General features: G+C 49.0%; 1 protein-coding gene across 1 annotated transcript; it reads left to right on the top strand.

The window, feature by feature from the left end:
- Window positions 1–2,676: 2,676 nt before the first annotated feature.
- Window positions 2,677–23,819, top strand: ZNF333 (zinc finger protein 333). Its single transcript, XM_045811970.2, has 11 exons — window positions 2,677–2,963; window positions 5,787–5,830; window positions 6,906–7,029; window positions 9,108–9,190; window positions 11,626–11,742; window positions 12,446–12,533; window positions 18,435–18,523; window positions 19,156–19,282; window positions 19,722–19,817; window positions 20,604–20,680; window positions 21,162–23,819. Exons 1-11 carry the CDS (start codon window positions 2,750–2,752, stop codon window positions 22,257–22,259), a joined length of 2,157 nt encoding a protein of 718 aa, XP_045667926.2. The 5' UTR covers window positions 2,677–2,749; the 3' UTR covers window positions 22,260–23,819.
- Window positions 23,820–25,103: the final 1,284 nt, after the last annotated feature.

Below are 25,103 nucleotides of genomic sequence, written 5' to 3'. Positions count from 1 at the left end.
GGGTCACATTGATATTTGACTGCAGCTCAATCCTTATCTTTGTTCAACCCCTTCTTCTGCCTTATCTTGCTTTCCTCACTCTCTCTCTCCTGAGAGCAGTCCCCAGTAAATCGCAAGCCTAGGGAGCCGGACCTGACATAACCCCTCCCTTATTTGGTTATATCACCAAAATAAAGTAGGAAAAAATAATTCAAGGTTCCTAACTTTTTCTGATTTTGTTCTGAAACAAGATTTAAAAATAATATTATGCCAAGGCACAAACAATATCCCTTAGCAATATAATTTTATTGACAATGATGATGAAAGATGGTTAAACCCTATTTGGACCTAGATAGAGAACTTAGTCTTTGCACCATACCGCCACCTTCTGGGAAAACTAAGGAATAAGAAATTAAAAGTAGCTTCAAATGCTTGGTTTATAGAGCAGGATTGAGAATGAAGATTTAAACCTTTAGGGTATAAGGAGCTGAGGCAAATCCTACAGAGATATTTAGTAACCAGACCTTTTTAATGTTACCTTAAATTTACTATTATATTCTTTTTAAAAATTAGTTTCAGAAATATACTGTTATATTGTTATTGCATTTGGGAATTCAGGCCCAAAGATACTTATTGAATTAATAAGCTAAATTTAGTAATAGGTGCATGGAAATGGGGGTTAGGAACCTGGTCTTCACATTTATTCATCCACTGTTCCTTCCTTCCTTCCATCCATCCATTCATCCATCCATCCATATTTTAGCTCAAAGTCCTAAAATATTTGCTCAAGCCACTGTCAGGGAATCAGGGCCTTTGTATTGCTTTACTAAAATAATCTCTTATTTCTTATAGCCTCAAGTTTGAAGTAACTCTAAAACTAACCTCAAAATTTATTTTGTAGATAGAATTACAGCTGCAGATAAATTTGCAACCTCAGTGGAATCCCAATTTTGACAGTGTGAGCATTAGGGAGATTCCATAGTGTCCAAACTAATTTTGGGAACAAAGAGAACTCTTAAACATACTTTTAATTTGTATTTCCAAAAAGATGAAACCAGAATAGTTGGAGAAAAAGGGAATCTTCAGAGAATAAAGAAGAGCTTTAAGAAATTAAAACTATGGCAGCCAACATAAAAATTCAATAGAAGGATAAGATATAAAGTGGTGACAATCTGCAAGAAAGGAGACCAAAAACATAAAGAGTTTAAGGAATTCTGGAAAGAAGGAAACAAATAACAACAAAACAAACAGAAAGGAGGCTATTATTCAAGGAAATAATATAAAACTATTTCCTAGAGCTGAAAGACATGAGTTTCAATGTTTAACAAGCCTACTGAGTAGTGAAAATTTGGAACATGTAGAATATAAAGAAATTATTTGTGAATGATGTGAAATAGAGATCTAATAAGTTAATCTTTCAGCCAATTGTCCTAACAGCTTCCCTTCCCCACTGACTTGAAATACTAACACATACTGAATGTCCATATGTGCCCCAGTCTGCTTCTGAGCCGTTTTGTCTCTTGGATCTATCTGTTTGTGACAATAACACACACAAAATTTCTAGCCATAACACATTACTCAGTGTTCCCAGAATGTGTATTTTCCCTATGCTGCTGTGTTCTTGCTTACACTCTAACCCTACTGGCAACATTTTCTATAATCACTCCCCATGGCTTGATGTTCATTCTTCAAGACCCACTTTCAACCACACCAAATTTCTTGATTCCTCCTTCCTATCTCCTTATCAGGTTTTGTTGTTGTTGTTGTTTAAATTGTGGTAACACAGCACATACTCTGATGTGTTGAGTTAGTTTTACTGGAATGGATCAACCTCATCTCTCTCTCCATACCTCCCCTCCAATTCTCCACTTGGAACACCCCTGCAGGAAGGCGCTTCCTAATCCTAGCATTTAGCATGTAGCAATCAATTGATGCCGTATCAGTATTATTGAAAGAAATAATATACACATGTGTTTGATATATACAGAATATCAGGGAACTGTTTACAGTGGTTATTTCTGGGAAAATTTAGAGATGGGTTGAGTCCCCCCTCCCATTTGAACTCCTACATGTATTATTATCTATACTATACACTAAACACATTAGTTTTTATTTTTTATTGTCTTGAACATTTTTTCAGAACTTATTTTTAGTGAGAAAGTAAGTGTAGAAGACATAAAATATATAATCCTAGGGGCGCCTGGGTAGCGCAGTCGTTAAGAGTCTGCCTTCGGCTCAGGGCGTGATCCCGGCGTTCGGGTCAAGTCCCACATCGGGCTCCTCCGCTGGGAGCCTGCTTTTTCCTCTCCCACTCCCCCTGCTTGTGTTCCCTCTCTTGCTGGCTCTCTCTGTCACATAAATAAATAAAATCTTTAAAAATATATATATAATCCTATTTTTAGAAGAAATTAGAAAGCCTAAAAAATAAATCTTACCCATGGTTTTTGGGTATGGATTGTTTTTGTAGGGGTATGGATTGAGCCAAAGGATCAAAGCGGAGGTGGGCCAAGGTAAGTTAAACACTGAGCAATCCCAACTTGTCAGCGAGATCCCTCCCACCCCTGTCCTCGCCCACCAAGCCCGGGACCCGCCCGGGACCCGCCCGGGACCCGCCCAGTCCCCCGCCCATCAGCCCAAGCCCCGCCCCCAGCTCGTCAGTCAGGCATAGGCTCCACCTCCACCCGCCCCTCTCAAGGTCCGGTCCGACCCCATCCCAGAGCCTAACTTCACCCCGCGGGGCAGGAAACTAGGGTTTATTCTCCGAGGCTGGATGAAGAAGGGGTCAACATTTCTGTCACTGCCTGAAGCTCTTCTGATCCCGAGAGCTGGAGCCCCGGTCACTTCCGCTCCCGGCGACCTCCAGGCCGGAAGCGGAAGTGCGCGGTGGCCGCGGACCGCGGCTGGTGTGCAGGTCCGCGCGGCGAGCTGCGGTGGGAGTGTCTCCGGCCGATCTGCAGGTGCGGCCCGGCCCCTCGGGAAGCCGGGTAGGGCCCTGCGGAAGCGGGGAGGGGCCGGAGGGCCCTGAACCGCCGCAGGTGCGGCAGAGCCTCCTCCCCGCGGTAGCACCCCGGGGCGGGATGGGACCCCCGCACCGCTCGGCCTCGTAGCCGTCACCCCTGACCCCTCGGCCCGGCCCCCTGCCCTCAGGTACACCCAGTCCGGGCTGACAGGACTGTCGCTCAACCATCGAAAGGGAAATCATGGCGTACAGTCCAGGTCCCGCAGCTGAGGGGTGTGGTGCCACCAGCCTGCCCAGCCTTCACCGTCCTCCCGGATTTGTAGGGCCCTACCGTACCTCCCTTATGCATGGAGCTGTTTGTTAGTAATTCACGTTTTATTTCATAGGAAGTTTCGTGTTATCTAGCTCTGCAACTGGAAGGTTAGGTCCTAAGTCTGCATGTGCCAATTGGTTTGAGTGACTGTCGAGTGAGTTAAAGAAATGGAATGTTTCCTCTATCAAGGGATAGCAAGAGTTTGTTGTTGCTGTTGTTTGTTTTTTCGTTTTTTGGTCTCTGACAGTTTGTAGTTCCTTAGCTTAGGGCCTGTTAACTTAGCTTTCGTTTCATTTTTCCCTTCCCTTTCTCTTTACTCCTTTCTTTTATTTAAAAGAGCTTTTAATTCGTGAGCATCAGTGTTTTTCACTGCGAGATGAGGGTATCTTAAGAAAAGCTATTTCCCAGTTATGTCAGAAGTCTTGCCATCAAAGAAAAGGAAGATTATTCCGTTCTTTTCACAGCAGTTCCTGCCCTGGTTACCCCCAAGCCTATGAATGAATCACCACGAGGCTTAAAAACATATGGGACTCCAGGAAAAAAGATGACATAGCTTTGTTAGTACTGGGAGGTGAAATTAAGTTGGCCATAAATGGAGTGTCTTTTTTTTTTTTTTAATAATAGGGTTAAAACTAACTTTTGAGAAATGAGGAAAAAAATTAATTCTGGAAGAAGAGTAGACTTCAGATTTCAAGTGAGGTGTTTGTTGTCAAAAAGAGCACAGGTTCTGCCTTGCCTTTTTAGAAAGACTTAACATTGCTTCTTAAAGACATCTGAGAACTGGTGTTGATTTATGTTATATGAACAGGCATTTTAAGTCATTTTTACATTTGATTTTGTGGTGTTACATTGTTGTTTTGTGTGTCTGCGCAGGAGCCTGCCTCTTAGGTTGGTTATGCTGCATTATTCTTGGGAAGTGTTGATTGTTTGGCACATTTCCATTGGGGATGCCCTCTATAACCTGGGCCTTGTACAGGGGGAAACAAAGTGATTGAAATAGATAACACTTGCCTCTGTGGAGGTTTTATTCTACCTTAAATTAATCATGACCAGAGTGATAGGGACACATGGAACAGGAGAACTTGGGGAGGAGGTCAGGAAAAACCACTTACAAGGGAAAGATGTTTGAACCCCCCAGTGACTTGCATGTAGCTAGACAAAGAGTCGGCTGTGGAGTAGTATTAGGGAGGAGATTTGAGAGAACATTCCAGGATGCACAGCCTCTCAGGCAGGACAAAGCCTGGTGTGTTCCAGGAGTTGAGAGAAGAGGGACAGCTGAAGTAGAGAAAATAAAGTGTGGAATGGATGAGCCAGGTTGAAGAGGCAGGCAGGGCCCTGAAGGCCAGGGTAAACTTTGGACTTGTTCTGGGGCCATTGGGAAGCCTTCAATTTTTAAAAAATTAATTAATTAATTAATTAACGTAGGCTCCACACCCAGGGTGAAGCCCAACGTGGGGCTTGAACTCCCAACCCTGAGATCAAGACCTGAGCTGAGATCAAGAGTTGGATGCTTAACCAACTGAGCCATGCAGGCATCCTACTACTGAATCAGTTTTAAGTAGGAGAGTGACAGAGTGTTTGTGATTTAGACAAAACACCTACCCCTGGATTGAGCATGCAGTGTAGGATGGACAAGAAGGAATGGCGAATCCATATATGTTAGTACTGGGAATTGAAATTGAGTTGGCCATAAATGGGGTGTCTGGAGAGTCCATATATGAGCTAGAATCCATTCAGGCCTCGTGCTGGTATTTGGGGCCTAATGATCGTGGTATTGGCAAAGTTGGCGTGTTTGAGAGGCATGTAGGAGGTGCAGTGGAGAGAATTTGGTTGATGTATTCTCTCTATCACGTGTTACAGAGCAGGGGTTGGCAAACTATGCCAAATCTGACCGAATGCTGGTTTCAATAAAAAAGGTATTATTGGGATACATTTGTTTACGTGTTGTCTGTGGCTGTTTTTGTGCTACAACCACGGTTAAATTGTTGGTTTAGAGGCTGTTTGGCCCACAAATCCTGAGATATTAATTCTGGCCTTTAAAAAAAAAAAGTTTGCCAATCCCTAGTATATAAAGTACTTAGTACGCATCAAGCGCTGTGCTAGTGGCAGGATTCGGAGTCCTAGAAAAGGTGGGCGTGGGGCTGTACTTTGGGAATGCACATTATAGTTGGAGAGGGGGAGGCAAAGTCACCTAAACAAATAAATTAACAATCACAACTTGGTAAGAGGCAGTGGAGGAAAGGTAGAGGCTGTTAGAGGTATTTTGAGAGAATATACGAGGAGAAATAATCCTTTAATTAGATGAGAGGAACCACTAGAAATGATTGCGGGCTATGATCTGGAAGGTGGTTCTGGGCGCGATATGTTGCTTATTGGGAAAGATTCCCTGTAAGAGTTTTCACTGGGCCACGCTGCAGGAGGCCGATGGAAGTGGAATTACCTGAGCCAAACCCCTGTGCCGTGCTCTGCTTCCACCCCCCCTTGTTTTTTTTTTTTTTTTTTTTTTTTTTTTTACCTTGGTCTCTTTTATTGCAGGGAGAATGCCTAATGAGACCTTAAATCCTGGTGCTGCTGTCATGGTGAGGGGACTGGAGGAGTTGGAATCGCCGGGTGGGTGGGTGGGTGGGTGGGGGTGGGGTGGGGTGTTGGGCATGATTATGTACTCTGGACCCTGTCCCTTCTCCCCGCCCCCAACTGAGGAAGAAAGGGGAGGGGAAGTGTGGAGCACCCTGTGCCTTGCCCCAGGGGACCTGCTGGCCTCTTTCGGTGCCTGACCTCTGGAGGCAGCTGGCTTGGGAGGAGGGTCCCCACGGGGGCCCCGGGGCTCTGTGCCTAATTCCGGAGTCTGACTGCAGAATGGGGCTCATTCAGACTTGGCAGCAGCCGAACTCCACACTGGGGCCATCCCTCTTGGGACCTAGCAAAAACACACATCTGTATAAATTTAAATTAATTTTTAAATTAATTTAATTAAAATTTTAATTAATTTCAGTAAAATTAAAAATCCAGTTTCTTGGTTGCCTGAGCCACATTTCTCAGGTGCTCAACAGCTGCATGTGCTGGTGGCCTTTTTGGAAAGCACAGGCATAGAACATTCCCGTCACCGCGGAGAGCTCCGTCAGACCATGCTTCACTACGGGATTCTGAAAATAAAGGGCCGTTAAGTTTCTCAGATGCCTATTTTCACAGGTGTAAAGGATTACGAAACGCTTATGTCTTGGGAGGGGTGCAGGGATTTCATGAAAATTAAGTGATCAATCCCAAACTTTGGATGCCTTAAATAAGGAGTTTAGGAAAAGCTCTCTAGAGCCCAGAAATAGGCCTCGGTAGTCACTGGTGGTGTGAAGTGACAGAGCCAAAGCCTACACTCTCGGATTTGTCCAACTGTTAAAAGAAAGGAAATATTTTCGGCTCAGTTGGCCATATGATCCCTGTTGCTGTCACAGCTGTTACAGCACACCACCAGCTGTAGAAATGGGCAAACAAATGGGCATGGCTGTGTGCCAGTAAAACTTTATTTCTAAAAACAGGGGGCAGGCCAGGTTTGCTGAGCCCTGCTGTGGCGGGAGTGTACTGAATGTCTTCCCTTCCCTGGTGATCACCAGTCGTCCTGCAGGTGGTCCTTGCTGAGCCAGAATATGTGTGTTGTTTTAGGAGTCAGTCACCTTCGAGGATGTGGCTGTGGGGCTCATCCAGGAGTGGGCGTTGCTGGACGGTGCGCGGAGGAACCTGTGCCAATTCGTGATCCTGGACAAATGTAGGATCCTGGCCCCCAGGGGTAAGGCTAGCATCAGGCTGGTCCTTCTCCCACGCAGGTGTCTAATGCCTCTTAAGGGCCGGCCGTGTGGTCAAGGAAGATGCGTGGGCTTCCGCAGGATAACAGAGCTCCATCTGTTGTATTGTATTTATTCTTTCTATAGTCAGAACCTGCGTGGGTCTCATTGAACTTGGCCTTGGGCTTCAGAGCTTCAGCCCGTGGGGCAGAGAGGAGGGTATTTGTGGTTTGGGCCCTTGTGAAAGAGCCTCACTGAGTTCATTGGAAATTGGGTACAATCACTTTGCTACCCATGGTATTTGCTCAGTGCCAGGATCTGAAGGCCACGCGGAAGCGGGAAGCCCACCGCAGACCGTCCCCGCCTCCCTCAGCGTGTGTACCTTTGTCCAGGAGTGGGGAGTCCACCATGCAAACCCAGTCTGGGCTCCCAGCTGGGGCCAGAGGAAGAGCTGAGGGCCCCACGGGTATGGGTGAATGTGTGTGGGGTGCCCACCGGGTGGGGGAGCGGTGTGCTGGCAAGTGTCAGTCTGAGAGCCTTTCAGAGGCCCTTTATCCCAAAGGGAAATGAGACTCTGTGTGGTGAGGTTTCTCAGGTGAGTTCCTGTAGTGTTTTTTCTCTTCTGCCAGCCTTCTCCTACTTCGCTTTGGTCTCAGAAAAAGATCTGTTCAAATGTCTCTCTCTCTCTCTCTTTTAAATTGAGATATTCACATGCTGTAGGATCTGCCCTTTTAAAGGGTATGGTTCACTGGTTTTCAGCGTATTCATGAAGTCTCACCGCCCTCACCAGTCTCGTCCTCCTCCCCGTCTGCTTTCAGTCTCTATGGATTTGCCTGTTCTGGACACTTCATATAAAGGGAATCACACAACATGTGGCCTTTGGTCTCTGTCTGCTTTCGCTGGTGTGATGTTGTCGAGGTTCATCCACACTGTAGCGTGTGTCAGAGCTCTGTTCCTTTTTAGGGCTGAGTACTGTTCCAGTGAATGGGTAGACCACATTTTGTTTGACCGTTCGTCTGTGGACGGACATTTGGGTTGTTTCTACTTTTTGGCTCTTGTGAATAGTGTTGTGAACATTCGTGTCCCAGATTTTATGTGGGTATGTTTTCGGTTCTGTTGGGTTGACACGTAGGAGTGGAGTTGCTGGGTTGTTTACTGAACTTTTTGGGGAACCACCAAAGTGCTTTCTCAGGTGCATGTGCCATTTTATGTTCCCACCAGTGGTGGTCGAGGGTTTCGATTGCTCCACAGCATACCCATACTTATTGTCCAATTCCTCGTGAAAGCGAACATTTTTGTGTGTGTTCTTTGTCTAATTGCTTTTTTTTATAATAATATTTTTTTATTATATTATGTTAGTCACCATACAGTACATCCCTAGTTTTTGATGTAAAGTTCCATGATTCATTACTTGCGTATAACACCCAGTGCACCATGCAATACGTGCCCTCCTTACTACCCATCACCGGCCTATCCCATTCCCCACCCCCCTGAAGCCGTCAGTTTATTTCCCAGAGTCCATAGTCTCTCATGGTTCATTCCCCCTTCTGTTTACCCCCCCTTTCTTCTTCCCTTTCTTCTCCTACTGATCTTCCTACTTCTTATGTTCCATAAATGAATGAAACCATATGATAGTTGTCTTTCTCTGCTTGACTTATTTCGCTTAGCATTATCTCCTCCAGTCCCATCCATGTTGCTGCAAATGTTGAGAAATCGTTCTTTTTGATGGCTGAGTAATATTCCATTGTATATATGGACCACATCTTCTTAATCCAGTCATCTGTCTAATTGCTTCTTACTTGTTTCTCTGATAAGGCTGTCTTTCTGGCGATGTCTCTCTCAACCCCCAGAGGACATAGTTTCTCGCTCCTGTCACTGTCAGATCTCTGCACACAGCTATACTTTTCAGAGTCTCCCTTTGCTCACTGATGCTTTCTTCCCTTTTAGTACCATCTCAAGTTTAGAGTCAATATTTAAAAACAATATTTTACAAACAATAAATAAATACTTAAATATTTATTTTGGCCAATTTCATGCCACTATTTCTGAAAGAACTTAATTTTTTTTTTCTAATTCATTTTAGACTGGGAATCTCAACTTAAATCCAAAGCATCTATGCCTGTGCAGGATATTTTGGAGGAAAATTCATCCCATGAGATGCAGATGGTAAGATTCATGGGGATTATCCTTGTTTCCTCTCTTGGGAGAAGTTGAGGAATTTCTGAGTTGGAAATGCACGCCAGAGCCAGGGAGACATTTGGGGTATTTCCTCAAAGACATTCCCACATGGTCTGAAGCAAGTGGCCATGACTAATGAATTTGGGCAAACCCTGTCTGTCACTCAAGACCCTTTCTTCTTTGAATGTTCCCCCCAAGTAAACATTGCCATCGTTGTGAGTCAGACATAGATTGTGTGCAGTATGATTTATTCCTCAGTAGTCATGGGAGACTCCTGCCTTTTGGAGAAGCCCCATGGAAATCATGAATGGGAGGAAGCCTGCAATGTCCTTGAGCCCTCACCCTGCTTAAGCAAGGTGCATCTCTGAACATGCTAGAGATGTGCCTCGATGGGGAGGGGAGCGGCCCTGGGCGCTCTGTAGGTGTTGGCGGGGTTTTTGTTGTCACTCCCCCCTAGCCAGGGGTGACAAACTCTGCCTGGAGAGATGATTCAGCGCATCCAGAATGGCTTCAAGAGGAACTCTAACCTAGACCTGACAAGAGAACCGTGGGAGAGAGGGCCGTCCTGACTATAAGGGATGTGGGAGAGCTGTTGCGGACCCCTCCCCACTTAGGAGACAAGTCGAGATCCCACACCAGAAAGAAGCCCTTGTCAAAGCGTGGGACAGCCTTCAGAGCCAGCTGGCGCATTCCAGTGTCCCAGGGGACAGACTGAGCCCCGCTACCCCCACCTTGGCCCTGAGTTCCTGCCTCCTCACACTCTAGGAATTTCCAAGGTTTGGGTTCCCATTCTTGGGAATTTCAAAGGTGAAGGTTAGAGTTTGGATAGAGGGACATACAGAGCCCAGTTTCAGCCCCAGGCTGGGCCCCTTTCTCCCAGAGCCAGTGAGCTCTCTGGGCTCCCTCAGTCTGTGCCTTTCCACCTCTGTCACAGATGGTTTCAGTGTCAGGGTGTCAGAGACGCCAGCCCAGCGGATGGGGTGGCAGGGCCTGGATGGTAGAGATCTGTTTCATTGCGTTGCTCTGAGCATGCGGAGCCTCAACCCTGCACAGCCTGGTGTGGGCTGCAGGGCAGCTGAGACCCTCACCCCTGCATGGCTCGCATCAGACCCCAGCGCAGCTGAGACACTCCGTACTGTCCAGGTCCTCCTCACCGTTGGTTCGCATTTTTGTTTAGGTGGAGAATGTCCTCCAGTAGCTGCTTGGGAAAGGGCGTGTTGCTCCGGAGGTCCTGAGGTCTGAAAATACCTCACCGGAGCTGCTGGATTGCGGGGCCTCACCTGGCACATCATTGCGGGAACCCCATGCAGAGCATTCTGGGTGTCATTGCAGAGCCTCAGTTAATGCTTGTTCCGTGAAGGCACGAACACAGGTACCCCAGGCCTTCACCGCCCGAGTGTCTGGATTAGCAGATGAACCCTATGAGGGAGGGAGGGAGGAGGACCCACAGGGGACCGCTGTCGTCTCCAGTTTCTGTGGGCTTTTCCCCCTCAGTACGGAGTTCCAGCACCTTCCACAGAGTTCCACTCCCATCTCAGCAGTGAGCACTGAGTGTGGGAGAGGAGGGGCCTCTGCTGCATCTGAGCCTCAGGAAACAAGTGGTCTCAGAATGTTCTGAGCGGGCAGAGGAGGTCCACCCAGACACACATGTGGAGAAGCAGTGGTTCATCCGTGAAGACACACAGCCTATAAGCGGTACAGCCACATTTGGAGCTGGGAGTCAAATCCAGGCCTAAGTGCAGAGATTGCCGTGCTGGCTGCCGGGATCTACTGGCCGGGATCATACAACCTGCCGTGTGGGTAAAGGTGCTGACGGTCCAGCCCTTCCGGGCATCAGTGACCTCATCCCAACCACTGAGGCCCGAGGGCAGCTCTGAGGCCTCCCTGCCATGTGACAGTAAGGCCTTGTAGTCTCCCCCATGGCCAGCTAGGCACATAGAGGGCTGGAGACTGCTTCCAGAAGAACCCCCCAAACAGGCCGGGGGTTCAGAGGATGGGCGTGGATGGCAGGGCAGATGGCAACAGCTCTGGCCGATAGTTTGGTCCTGCAATTGATGGCTGCCAAACAGACAAGTACAGACTCTAAGAAAACAGAACAACATTCATAGTCAGAACCTAGGGCCCCTAGCCTTTCTTCAGTGAAGCACGTTGCAGTGCCCCTGAGGGCTGGGGGCCTAACCCCCTAGCCTAACCCTCAGAACCAGAAAGGGTCGGCTTCACCTCTGCGTCTGCGGCGTGATCAGTCCTTGAGGCCCTGGGGGGCTGGCGCCCACAGTCCAGTAGGGGGAGTCATCGGGTCTGAAGCTGCCAGACCTGCGCGCCAGTCTTCTGACGGCGCTGCCCCAAAACTGAGGGTCCCTCAGGCGTAGAGCAGCCGCAGTGCCGCCTCTGTCCTGCTCAGTCCCCTCCGTGCCTTCTCCTAGGTGCCGAGGCTGGACCTGAGGATGCAGGTCAGGCCCACCATTGGAGAGAGGGGGACACCTTCGATTCCAGAGGACTGTCCGGCTCTTCGGGTGTCACCTTGGTCTTCTGGATATACAGTAAGCCTGGAAAGATGTTTGCTCTGAGGGCCCAGCTCCAGCCAGGGAGGACCGGGGTTCAGGATTTCTGCCCATCACCTGCCCTGAGAGACCTGCCACATTTTCTTTCCATCTACCACCAAGTCCTGTGAGCTTCTCCCTCGAAATAGAACTTATCTCTGACTGCCCCTGCTGTCCCCACTGCCACGACCCTGCCCAGAGCCACTGTTAGTTCTCTGGGACCCCCGGAACCGCCCCCTACAGGCTTCCGTTTCTCCTGGGCCCCATCCTGGACACAGAGGCTAGAGACATCCCTTAGCACCGCAAGTCAGGTCAGACCCCTTCCCTGAGGGAGCAGCCACCAGTGGTGGGAGTTCAGATCCTTCCTCCCACCACAGGGCTTCCTTCCGGGAGTAACGCCTCATGTGTGGAGGTCCGCCTCCGTGTCCTGGCACTACCCCCCAGCCTGCTGGCCATCCGCACCCCTCCTTGCTCCAGCGTCCCCCCCCCCCCCCAGCTGGAGGTGCCTCAGAGGTCGCCTCCCCTGGCCTGGGCCCCCTCTCCATCCCACTTTGCAGTTGAAATTCTATCACAGTGATTCGTTTTGTACCCACAGATTGGTTTAATCTGGACAAGCTACATTGGGTATGTCTCAGTTTTATCAGTGTGTTGAGGAGATTCCATTGACTGTGTGACCCTGATCTGTCCCTGTCCCTCTGTCTAGGGGCTGAAGGCGGCTGTGCAGATTCAGAGGGTGGCCATGCCGGTGCCCGCACTGGGTGTCCCTGAGCTGGGGATGGCCGGGGGTTCTGGTGAGTGAGCGCCGGGTGGAATCGGCGGCCTGGGGGTTTGGGAACTTGCATGTCCCCACTTCCTTTCCTCCCACCGCAGGCCTTTCCCTGCCCTGGGAGTAGAGAATACATAAAGTCACGTCACCGTTCTTTATGCATTCAAGGGGAAAGACACTTTCTCAGGATTGTGGGCTGGGAATCTTTTTGGGTTTTTATTTTTGGTCTTTGGTCTTTCTGTTAAGAAACAGCAGACCCCCTTCAGCGGTGACCAAATCCAGACCTCTTTTTTGGGCAAGGTTAAATTCTCCAGAGTTACGTTGATGCTGAAAATGACAATTGAATTTACTGTAAATGGCGTATGTTTTAACTGAGCTTATAAAGAATGAGGTTAAAACAAACCACATGTCCTAAGAAGTGGGGGGAAAAATTAATTCCGGAGGACAAATAACATCTTAGCTGTAATTTCAAGGCATTTGTTTCCTTTCATCTTGCCTTCCAGTGAGAATAATAAACTTTGTTTCTGAACAATATCATCCAGTCTTGCATTTGGTATCTATTCCATCATTGACAGGAAGTAATTCTTAGATTATGTGATGTGTTGCTCTTCTGTGTATTTTTGGTGCGCTTTCTGGGCAAGGCTTTGTCTTCTTGAAGTACTCTTGAAGTACTTGGAGTACCCTGTGCTGTTGAAGTACTCTCCTGGCTCTATTTGGCCGCCCTGGGTGAGGTGGCCACTGGGAGACAATCTCAAACAAAACATGGGCCCCTTCCCCGCGGAGCTCACAGTCTGCCTGGGCGGTCAGATTTTTCAGTGAAGCCTAGAATACAATGGAAGCATGTAACACGAGGACTTTATCTGAGGGGCAGAGAGGAGTTTCTGGAAATTGGAAGTCAGACCATGGGTTCTCAGCTGCAGCGCTACTGTCGTTGGGGCCGGATCCTTCTCTGTGGTGGGGCCGTTCTGTGCACTGCAGGATGTTTGGCGGCATCTCTGACCGCCACCCACCAGACGCCAGTGGAGCCTCTGGTATTGGTCCGCCAGGGCCGCCGTAGCAAAGTACCGCAGACCGAGTGGCTCAACCACAAAAATTTGTTTTCTCGCAATTCTGGAGGCCGGAAGTCCGAGATCAAGGGGTTGGCAGGGCTGGTTCTTCTCAGGGCTGTGACCTGTTCCAGGCGTCTCTCCTTGGCTTGTAGGTGGTTGACTTCTTGTGTTTTCTTTTTCTGGATGTGTCTGTGTTCAGATTTTGTTTTCTTAGAAGGACACCAGTCATATTGGATTAGGGCCCACCCAGCCGACCTCGTTTTAATAACCTCTTTAAAGACCTCATGTCCAAATATGGTCGTATTCTGAGGTACTGGGTAGCAATTAGGACCTCAGCCTATGAATTTTTAGAGGGACACAATTAAGCCCATAACAGCCCCTAGTCATGACAGCTGAAATGTCTCCAGAAGCTGTGGCTGGTCCCCACCCCCCTGCCCCCTAGATCATATGCTGAAGTCCTAACCTCCCATGTGACCATATTGCATGGAGGCTGGGCCTTTAAGGAGGTGGTTGAGGTTGCGTGAGGTCGTAAGGGTGGAGCCCCAATACCAGAGATGGGGAGACACCAGAGCTGTCTGCCGAGTGAGGGCACAGTGAGAAGGCTTTTGTGTACGAGCCGGGAAGACCGCTCTCACCAGCCCGACCACGCTGGCAGCCTGCTTTCGGACTTCCAGCCTCCAGAACTGTGAGGATAAATGTCTACCGTTTAAGCCGCCCCGTCTATGGTATTTTGTTATGCAGGGGAGCTGACTGAGATGCCAGACTTTGCCACACGTGCCCTGGGGGATGAGAATCGACTTAGACCATGATTATGATGTATCATTTAGCTTGGCAAGATGTTGGGTTGTTAGGAGAAGGTTTGCGGGGAGGATTTTAGGCCTAGGAATGGCATCTGTAAAAGTCCTCTGGGGTGGGGGAGCGGGCAGGCGGAGAGCCTGGTGTGCCCGGGGGCCCACGGAAGGCTGTATGAAGGGAGCAGAGAAAGGGAAGAGTGGTGTGAGCTGACTGCAGAAGGCTGGGCTCCGGATCAGTCAGGGCCTGGAAGCACGGGAGGAGAATCTTGGCCTGCGTGCTGAGGCTGCCCTGAGACCACGCCTGCTTGTGGCCATTCACTGGGACTCGGAGGCCTCGGCCCACAGTCGTACTCATGGTGGTGGGTTATCACAGTGAAGGGGCGCAGAGCTCAGTCTGCTGGAGCATTAGGTGAAGTCTGGGGGAGTCCTCTGCCGGTGGAGTCACACAGGACACGCTTAATACTCCCGGCAACAAGCTGTGACAACACACGTGAGGTGATGTCCACCAGGGAAGCGCCGTAGAGACTCGGCGCCCAGGCTCTTCACTCGGGGCTGGTCGTGGCGGCACCCTCTGCGCAACATGAACCTGACTCCTGCCAGCAGGTGCCGGACTCCTGGGAGGAAAGCAGGCGTTCAGCATAAACCACAGGGTTCATAGAAGCAGTTGAAGCGGAGTGAGCCCCTCTTACCAGTTAGGGTGGTGGGAACCCTCTGGAATTCCATGTTCGCAAGGGCCAGCCGTCAGGCCTGTTGTGTTAATTCTTGTGTACACGGTAGGGAGTTGTGGAATGATTTAAGACATGTGCAGGAGGTTGAGTGGGGATAATTTGGTGAGTCCTGTATGCTTTCATTTACCAGACAGTCCAGAGCATTCATGTGCCAAGCACAGTGCGGGGAGGGGCTGTGAAAGGAAAGGGAATCCAGGCTTGTTCTTCCGAAGCTTCCAATCCCACAAGGGTAGCAGAAAATATGCACCTAAGGAAGCCAATAACCGTGTGGTTACAGATAGATAGGGGCTGTGAGGAGAGCGGGAGGGTCCTTCCAGAGGAAAGAAGGATGCTTGGCGGGGGAGGCACTCTGAGGGAGCGACCTTCCAGTGGATTCAAAAAGGAAAGGCCTGATGTGGCATTAGCCATGGTGGGGACAGGGGTAGGAGGAAAGGGAGTGGGGTGGGTGGGGGTGGGGGTGGGTGAGGGAGGTGCTCTCTGTAGAGATGTCATCACTGAGGTGGGTTTTTTTTTTTTTTTTCGGATTAATTATTGGGGTCTGCAGAGTATCAGGGGTGAAATTTCCCATCTGAGGCAGGGAGGGATGTTGCTTCCTGAGATCAGGGACACTGGAAGGAGAGTAGCCTTTGAGAATAAGGTGATGAGCACATGTTTTTGGGGGGCGGGCATGAGACAACAGAAATTCGTATCTCACATTTCTGGAGGCCAGAAGTCTCCAGTCAGGGTGTGGCAGGGCCGTGCTTGCTGTGAAGCCTGTGGGGAGGCTCCTTCCTGGCGTCTGGTGATGGCTGGCAATCCCTGGTGTTCCTGGGCTTGTGGCTACATCGCTCCAGTCTCTGCTGTGTCATCACATGGCCCTCTCTCGTCGTGTGTCCCTGCTTTGGTCTTTTCTCCTCTTCTTAGGACACCAGTCATACTGGGTTTGGGGCCCACTCCGCTCCACTGTGACTTCATCTTAGCTAGTCACCCCTGCAAAGACCCTGTTTCCAAATAGGGTCACATTTTAAGGTAGTGGGGTTACAACTTCATAATTTTGGGGAACACAATTCAACCCATAACGGTCTGCCCCCTAATCCCCCTCCCCCCAAATTCATGTCCTCTCCACATACAAAATACAGTTAGATGATCTTGACACCCCTGAAGTTTTTACCCATTCCAGCATCAACTCTAAGTCCCAAATCTCAACTCAACTCCCAATTCAGAGTCCCCAAGTCCATATGAATCATCTAAATCAGGCATGGGTGAGACTCGGGGTGTGGTCTCTCCCATGTGCAAAATTCTTCTTCATCTGTGAACCTGTGAAATGAGAAAAGTCCTCTGCTTCCAAAAGACATTGGTGGGACACGTGCAGGGTACACGCTCCCTCTCCCAAAGGGAGAGACAGAAGGGGTTATGGGTCCCAAGCAATCTTGAAAGCCAGCAGGGCAAGTTCAAGGCCTGATACCAGTCCTCTGTGGTGGCAGCAGCCCTGCCCCCCAGCTCATCGTGGTTGTAAGGTGAATTCCCTGGACAGATGAGTGGGGACATGAGCTGATGGTGTGGCGGTGGGTCTGGAGTTCAGGGGAGAGAATCAGCCTGGGGGTTTGGGCCCGGTCAGGCCAGGCTGGGAACTGATGCCCAGAGCGGGTGAGGCTGCCTGGTGAGGCAGAGGCTAAGGGAAGTGAGAAGGGTGAGGGATGGAGGAGGGTCTTGTACAGGAGACTGAGGGGGCTGGGGGCGTGGTCATTTCAGGGTGGAGGGATTGGATGACCACACACATGGACTGGATCCCCACCAGGGATGGGGGATCACTGGGGGTGTGAGTGAGGTGCCTGTCCTTGGAGTGGTGGTGATTGTGAGTGAGCAGGAGGTGAGAAAATGGGCATTGAGTTGGTTGCCCACAGTGGGGAACAAAAACATATGTAGAGGAAAAAGCAGAGTGTTCTGGCTTAAATTGTGGCCCCCTAAAAAGGCATATCGAAGTCCTAATTAGCTCCAGTACCTATGACCGTGCCTGGGACCTTACTTGGAAAGAGGTCTCTGCAGCTGCCATCGACTTAAGGTGGCTGTCATCCAACGTGACTGGTGTCCTTTTAAGAAGAGAAACACGTGGGGTACCTGGGTGGCTCAGTCGGTTAAGCGTCTACCTTCAGCTCAGGTCATGATCCCAGGGTTCTGGGATTGAGCCCTGAGTTGGGCTCTCTGCTCAGTGGGGAGCCTGCTTCTCCCTCCCTCTCCCTCTGCCCCTCTTCCCTGCTCTTTCTCTCTCTGTTAAATAAGTAAATAAAATCTAAAAAAAAAAAAAAGAGAGAGAGAAACATGCCAGGGGGAGACAGGGACACAGAGGGGAGAGGACAGCCACGTGACAACAGATGCAGAGATTGGAGGGACACAGCTGCAGACCAGGGAGCACCCGGGATTCCGGACAGCCTCCGCCAGAAGCCAGGAAGAGGCAAGGAGGGTTTCTGCCCAGAGTGTCAGAGGGAGCGTGGCCCTGCTGACACCTTGGTCTTGGACTTCTGGCCTCCAGAACTGGGAGAGAATACGTGTCTGTGGCTTTGAGCCTCTCAGTTTGTGTACTTGTTAAGCAGCCCCAGGAGGGGAACACGTGGGTCAGAGGTTGGACATGGTTCAGGTTTTCTTTTTTTTATTATCCGCAATTTATTTTATTTATTTGTATGATATGCATAATTTTTTAGGTCAGGATTAATTTCTGAGAGGGAAATTCCCATGTTGAGGGGAGATGAGGGTGCAGGGAGACCGCTTGATGGTGTGGTGGGGTCACTTGCTTGTCTGTAATGGGCCGGAGCAAGGAGGTCCTGTGTGGATGGAGGGGTGTGGTTGATTTGAAGGCAGGAAGGGGAGATGCTGCCTTCTCACAGGCAGACTTGGGGTGCTGGCAGCTTCTCTCTCCCCTAGTTGTAAGTTCTGGGGTGCTACTGGCCCTGCAGAGCGGGGCAGAGGAAGGGGCCGAGCAGGAGGGAGGAATGCTGACCCAGGGATGAATCAAGGGGCAGTGGGGGTGCCCCAGAAACTCCAGAGTCTGTTGGTGAATAGAAACTGTGACTCCAGAGATTTGGAATGGAAAAAACGTGCGTGTGTGTGTGTGCGTGTTCTTCTCTATATGTGTATGTGCGTGCATACGTATGTTTTGTGTCTGTGTGCATACATGTCTGCTTGTGTGAACGCACGCATGTGTGTGTGTACGTGCGTAAGTGCACGTGTGCCTGAGCATGTGAGTGCATGCAAGTGCATGTGTGTGTCCCTGTGAGTGTGTGCCCATGTGTGTGCACGTGTGGTCACTCAGTCGGCACAGGCAGCCTTCGGTCCTGTGGGTGTGCTCACGGGGCCTCCCGGCTTCCCTCCTCTCCTGTAGCTCTGCTTGCCCGGGACCCCGCCTGGCTCCAGCAGGAGCGCACCGAGGAGGAAGCCGTGGCCCCGGGGGTACTGATCACCTGTCCGCAGGTAAGTAAGAAATCCCTGTTGCTCTTCTTTCTCGTTTGGGCCCTTGTCCTCTTCCCCTGGCCTGGAGCTTCTTGACCCCATGGGGCTGGTCTCTAGGCCTCCAAGCACTGAACCTCCTGTAATGTGTGTGGGGGGGAGGTGCATGGGACCACCCAGGCAACAGTCCCACCGCTCCATTCAGACCTTCCCTAGCTGTGGAGTGCCTCGTTCTGGTGAGCATCCGGAGGGAAAACAGAGCGAGGTGTGATTTTTCCTTGCCTCCCAGTCTTCATGGTCTCTGGGAGCAAACAGTTGTCATTTACCAGATACTTCTCTCTTGCCTGCAACATGCTCGGGTCTGCTGGACCCTGGCGCTGGAAGGGAATAAAACTGTCATGGCTCCCTGGCTAGTTACCAATGGCTCAGTCCTTTGATGCCACATGTCCAGATGCTGTCCCTCAGGGAGGAATGAGTAGGTGGAGGAGATTTCTAGTTCTGGGGCCCTGAGCCAAAGGGCAGATTCTGAGAGACCTCAGAGCCTTGTCTGAGAATCCTCTGCACGGTCTCCCTTCCCCAGGCCGGCTGGCCCCTCACCAGCCTCTTGAGTACTGGTGGGGTAGCCCTGGCTGAGCTGGGATGGGTGTGTGTTTCAGGAACCAGTCACCTTTGCGGATGTGGCTGTGTTGTTCACCCCGGAAGAATGGATGTTTCTGGACTCTGCCCAGAGAAGCCTGTACAGAGATGTGATGCTGGAGAACTATAGGAACCTGGCCTCCGTGGGTAAGGCCAGGCTCGTTGCTTCATCTACACAGTCCTGCCGCACCCACGCGTTCCCGGAGGTGTGCTGGTTTGGGGAATCAAGAGGTGAAAAACCAGACAAATCCTGCTCTCATGGTGCTTACAGTCCAGGGGCTTCTCTGCGGAAATGAAGGGCTCTCTTCTGCTCTTTGTTGTTCCGTGGTTAAAAGTTCGGGGCTTTTCAAGTGTGTCTCTGAGTGAGGCCCTGGGTTTTGGGGTCTGGAGAATCCTGTTGTCCTTTGGGACCCAGTGAGGGAGCTTGTACTTTGGTTCCTTAGTGAATGAGCCCTGCCATGCCTTTGAGAAGGTAGGCAGGCTCATTTTGCTCTTCCCATCCCCGGTGCCCCTAAATACTTCGAATATCCACCCCAGTTGATGGCAGGCACGGTCTGCTCACACCCTGCATCTTTCCCACGAGCAGGAGATCAGCTAGGCAAACCCAGTACGTTTTCCCATTTGGAGCCAGGAGAAGAGCGGTGGCCCCCTGAGAGAAGCAGCTTCCCGGGAACCCATCCAGGTGAGCAGCAGGCAGATCAGGGAGCACCAGCTCTGGTCGCGAGATGAGTGTTAGGTTTGGAAATTGCCAGTTGGGGAAACACCTCCAGTGCCCTTGACAGAGCTTTTTTATTGCATTGCACCTCCTCTCCTTTTTATCCCTAATACTCTACTCTGGTTTATAGGACGATTTGTCCCCTACCCCTTTTCACATTTATCATTTCCGCGTGTATAGTTTATCATGTGTGGAGTTTATATGTTTGTAGCATGTGTATGCTTTATCCAGTGCCTCCCCACTGTAAGTTCTTGCTAATAATACTTTCAGTTTCGGTCTCAATCTTCATAGAACTCTTTCTCAATAACCTAACGACCATCTCCATTCCTTGTGCCTGTGGTTACGTGACTCCTTACAGAGCCAAATACCTTAAAATTTCCTTTACTCTTTGATACATTCCCCCTCTTCACAATTTCCTCCCATAGTTAGATTCAGTATTTATTTTTTATTTTTTCAAAAAAGATTATTTGTGTGAGAGAGAGAGTGCATGCACATAAGTGGGGGGAAGTGCAGAGGGAGAGGAAGAGAGAAAATCTCAAGCAGACTCCCCACTGAGTGTGGAGCCTGATGCTTGAGGTCATGACCTGAGCCAAAATCAAGAGTCAGACACCTAACCGACTGAGTCACCCAGGCACCCCTAGAACCAGTATTTAGAAAAGAAAATCCACATGTTCTCTGCTTACTTTTTTGGTTGCCTTGGTCCCACAGTTTCCTTCCCTGTGTACTTAATTTTTCTATCCTTATTCATTCCAGAACCTCAGCATCAACCCCAAGATTCAATTTCTAACCAAGATATGTTTGCAGAGATTCCAGCCATTGGCATGAAAAGGGTAAGGTACCCAAGGATTTTTCTTGGTCCTCTGTTGTACGACAAGTCTGGGGTTGCTGTAGGTTAGAAAAGCAGCACAAGAGGCCAGAGAGAGTCAAGGCAAGTGGCGTTCACCCAGGGGAAAGCAGGTTCTTGGGAAAGAGTCTGTGAATGTCATGAGTTGGGGAAAACCCTCCAAGGCATGTGTTTCCCAGAGTTTCCACAAGGAGCCATGTTTATAAATGTGAACAGACAAGTGTTTAAGACTGAATTTGCCTTGAACTCGGCAAACCCTGCATCTTAGAGGTCTCGTGAACGTAAGGAGAATGACAGCTCTCTGGCAGAGCATCCACTGGAAGGGACTCAGGGTAGAAGGGTCCAGACACACTAAAGTGGGAAAAGCTTCAGCTACAGAAATGCCTTTTCCCTACACGTAGTTTACTTGGGGGAGCGTCTATGGATGTAACAGAGCCCTTGGTGTTCCTATTTTCCTCAATTGACAGGAGCAACCCCAGACTGGGGAGAAACTCTATAAATACAATGAACTTGGGGAACCCTTTCACGGCATCAAACCACTTTTTCAGTACCAGAGGATTCATGCTGGAGGTGACCCCTATGAATGCCACGAGAGTGGCACATCCTTCTTCCAGCCCGCTCACCTAAGCGTGCCTGACAAAATCCCTCGTGGGGACAAAACGTACGCGTGCAGCAAATGTGAGAAAGCCTTCAGATACAGCTCCGACCTGAGCAGGCACGAGAAGACTCATACTGCGGAGAAGTGCTTTGAATGTCAGGAGTGTCGGCAAGCCTTCAAGTACTCCTCGAATCTGCGGCGCCACCTGAGGACTCACACTGGAGAGAAGCCCTTCGAATGTGCTCAGTGTGGGAAAACCTTCACAAGGAACTTCAACCTGATTCTGCACCAGCGAAACCACACGGGCGAGAAGCCTTACGAATGTAAGGACTGTGGGAAAGCGTTCAATCAGCCGTCCTCTCTGAGGAGCCACGCGAGGACTCACACCGGAGAGAAGCCCTTTGGATGTGCTCAGTGCGGGAAAGCCTTCCGGGAGCACTCGTCGCTGAAGACACACCTGCGCACTCACACCAGGGAGAAGCCGTATGCGTGTAACCAGTGTGGGAAGCCCTTCCGGACGAGCACTCACCTGAACGTCCACAAGAGGATACACACCGGGGAGAAACTGTATGAGTGCGCTACCTGTGGGCAGGTCCTGAGTCGTCTCTCAACGCTCAAGAGCCACATGCGAACTCACACGGGAGAGAAGCCCTATGTGTGCCAGGAGTGCGGGCGAGCCTTCAGTGAACCTTCGTCCCTCAGGAAACACGCGAGGACCCACACCGGCAAGAAGCCCTATGCCTGTCAGGAATGCGGGCGGGCCTTTGGTCAGTCTTCACACCTTCTTGTGCACGTGAGAACTCACACTGCAGGGAAACCCTATGAGTGCAATCAGTGTGAGAAAGCCTTCAGGCACAGCTCTTCGCTTACTGTGCATAAAAGGATTCATGCCGGGAGAGAGACCGTGAGGAACGGTGGCCTGCCTTTATCCGTGTCCCATCCGTATGGGGGGCCCCTTGCTGACTGACTTCCAAGTTTTAAAAATATACACGTTCCGGGCTATAATCATCTCTCCTAGTACTCGTTTAGGCACATCACACGTTTTGATGTATAATATTTTCATTTTGGTTGAAATATAAATATTGTCTTAGTTTCTGTTATCACTTATTCTTTGGCCCGTGAGTTATTTATAATTAGATTTTCAAATAACAGGACATGGGTATATTTTTATAGAGGTATAATTACTTATAGTTAAATGCATAAATCTTAAGTGTATGGTTGGAGGACTCAGACAGGTGCGTACGTATGTATATGTAACCAACACACCATTTAAGATACAGAACATTTCTATCCTGGAAAGTTCCTGCATGTATACGAGTGGTTTTTTAGTTGCGTTTTTGTTGTTGGTTTCTAATTTAATTACATTGTGAACAGAGAATGTGGTCTTTATGTTATTGAATGTTAGGTATCTGTTTCGTTTTTAATGTGGCGTATCCTGTTAGTTGCCTGTCAGAATTGCCCCTTCTATGAACTTATGTTTTTTGTTCAGATTGGTAATGTGCACTGTTAAAAAACCTCTGTCTCCTGGTCCTTCCAGTCCTGGCCTTTCTAAGTATGAGAAGTCGTTGGGTGTGATACCTGGGAAGGATGTTGTAAAGGAACATTTAGCTAGATCCCTCCACGTCTTGCCCTTTGTACAAACAGACACGATATCCGGTGCCAGGGGAGCCCTCCCATGACTGTGAGGGTGAAAGCTACAGGCTAAAGAGAGTGTGGCCAGAAGTCACACCAACCCGTTTCCCCAGTTGGTATCTTTGTGTGGCTGCCCTGGACTGTTTCGGGACATCTTGTGACGTGAAGAAAATGTACTTCTTACTGGTACGTGACGTTGCTATTTTGGGGATGGGGTGAGAGAAGGTAGGGATGGGTTCATGACGGCCGAGTGCAGTATCTCACTGATGCCCTTAGTATAGGGTCAGTTTTCATAAATGCTTCATGGGTGGTTGAAATCAACGTATTGTAGTCTACATACGTCCGCTAGATTGAGCATATTTGTGTTTCAAAATCTTCTACACATTTATATGTATTGGTCAATATCTTAGTCTGTTTGGGCTTCATAACAAAAATACTGTGGACTGGGTGGCTTATAAGCAACAGAACTTTTTTCTCATAGTTCTGGAGGCTGGAGACCAAGATCAAGATGTCAGTAGATTGCTGTCTGGTGAGGCCTGCTTCATGGTTCGTAGATGGCCGTCTTCTTGCCTGGTCCTCACATGGCAGAAAGAGAGCAGGGCTCTGTGGGGTGTCTTCTAGAAGGGAACTAATCCCGTTCATGAGGGTTCCACCCTTATAACGTAAGCATCTCCTGAAGTCCCGCCTCCTAATACCATCACAGAGTGCGAATTAGGCTTCAGAATATGAATCTGGAGGCCGGAGGCACAGACATTCAATCCATATCTGTCTTTGATCTGTGTACTGAGACAGCTACGTTAAACTCTCCCACCATGATTGCTGAATACATCTTGTAATTCTGTCCATTTTTAAATTTATATATTTTCAAGCAAATTAAATGAGAAGATTTTTGATATTTAATGTTTCGAGCAAATTGTTCCTTTTATTCTTCTAGTGACCATCTAGTGACCAGTGATGAATATTCAGCCATTCATTTTCATAACAGCAAGTCATTATTTGGAGCTTACTGTTAACAGATAATAGATACCCTAAGCTTTGAATCTTCTAAGTTACTTATTTTGCACAATGACACTTTGAAGTCGATACTGTTATTATCCCCAGTTTATGGGTGAGGAAACTGAGGCCAAGCCAGTCGAGGTGAGTTAACCAGGGTCGTACAGTGGTAAGTGATGGAGTCTGGCTCTCAAATCCAGGGGCTGTACACAGTGCTTTACTCTGGGGGACTTTTCTTCCTTTGTACCTTTTCTCAGTCTCACAAAGGTCTGTTTTTGTGTGTTGTTGGGTTTTCTTCTCTTTTCTTTCTTTTCTTTTTTTTTTCTTAAGAGAGGGACGGAGATAGAGGAAGAGGGAGGGGCAGAAGGAGATGGAGAGAGAGAGAGTCTTAAGCAGGCTCCATACCCAGTGTGGAGCCTGACACAGGCCTCCGATCTCACAACCCTGAGATCATGACCTGAGCTGATATTAAGAGTCAGATGCTTAACCAACTGAGTGTCCCAGGTGCCCCTGTTTTTGTGTTTTAAAATTCTAGGGGCACCTGAGTGGCTCAGTCTGTTAAGTGTCTGCTTTTGGCCCAGGTCATGATCTCCGGGTCCTGGGATCATGCTCCACGTCAGGCTCCCTGCTCAGTGGGGAGTCTGCTTCTCCCTCTCTCTCTGCCCCTCTCCCCTACTTGTGCTGTCTCTCTCTCTCTCAAATAATTAAATAAAATCTTAAAAAAATCTTAACTGAATTATAACTTGTATAAAAGTTCATAAATCCTAGTGCACACTTTGGTGAATTTTATATATGTCAACACCACCATATCAAGATATTAAACATTTTATCTCCCAAGAAGTTTCCCTTGGGCCCTACCCTGGCCAATAAGCCCCACCCAGAGGTAATAAGCATTCTGACTTCTGTCACCACAGATTTGTTTTCCCTGTTCATAGAAATGGAACCACACACTGCCCTCTTGTGGCTGGGTTTTCACCTAAGATAGTGTCCGTGAAATTTATCTTTGTCACATTATCAGTAGTTTATTCTCTTTAAAAACTGCTGGGTAATATTCCATTGTATGAATATCCCACAGCCAAAACATTCCATTCTGTTTACGGACATTTGGGTTCTTTCCAGGTTTTGCTGTTAGGACCAAAGCTGCTGTGAATGTTCTTGGACATGTCTTACTGTGAACAAATGTTCT

The sequence above is a fragment of the Ursus americanus genome, chromosome 14 (genome assembly GCF_024610735.1).
Source record: "Ursus americanus isolate L20-20 chromosome 14, mUrsAme1.1.p, whole genome shotgun sequence".
NCBI classification, from domain to species: domain Eukaryota; kingdom Metazoa; phylum Chordata; class Mammalia; order Carnivora; family Ursidae; genus Ursus; species Ursus americanus.
This window is presented reverse-complemented; position numbering and strand designations above follow the sequence as displayed.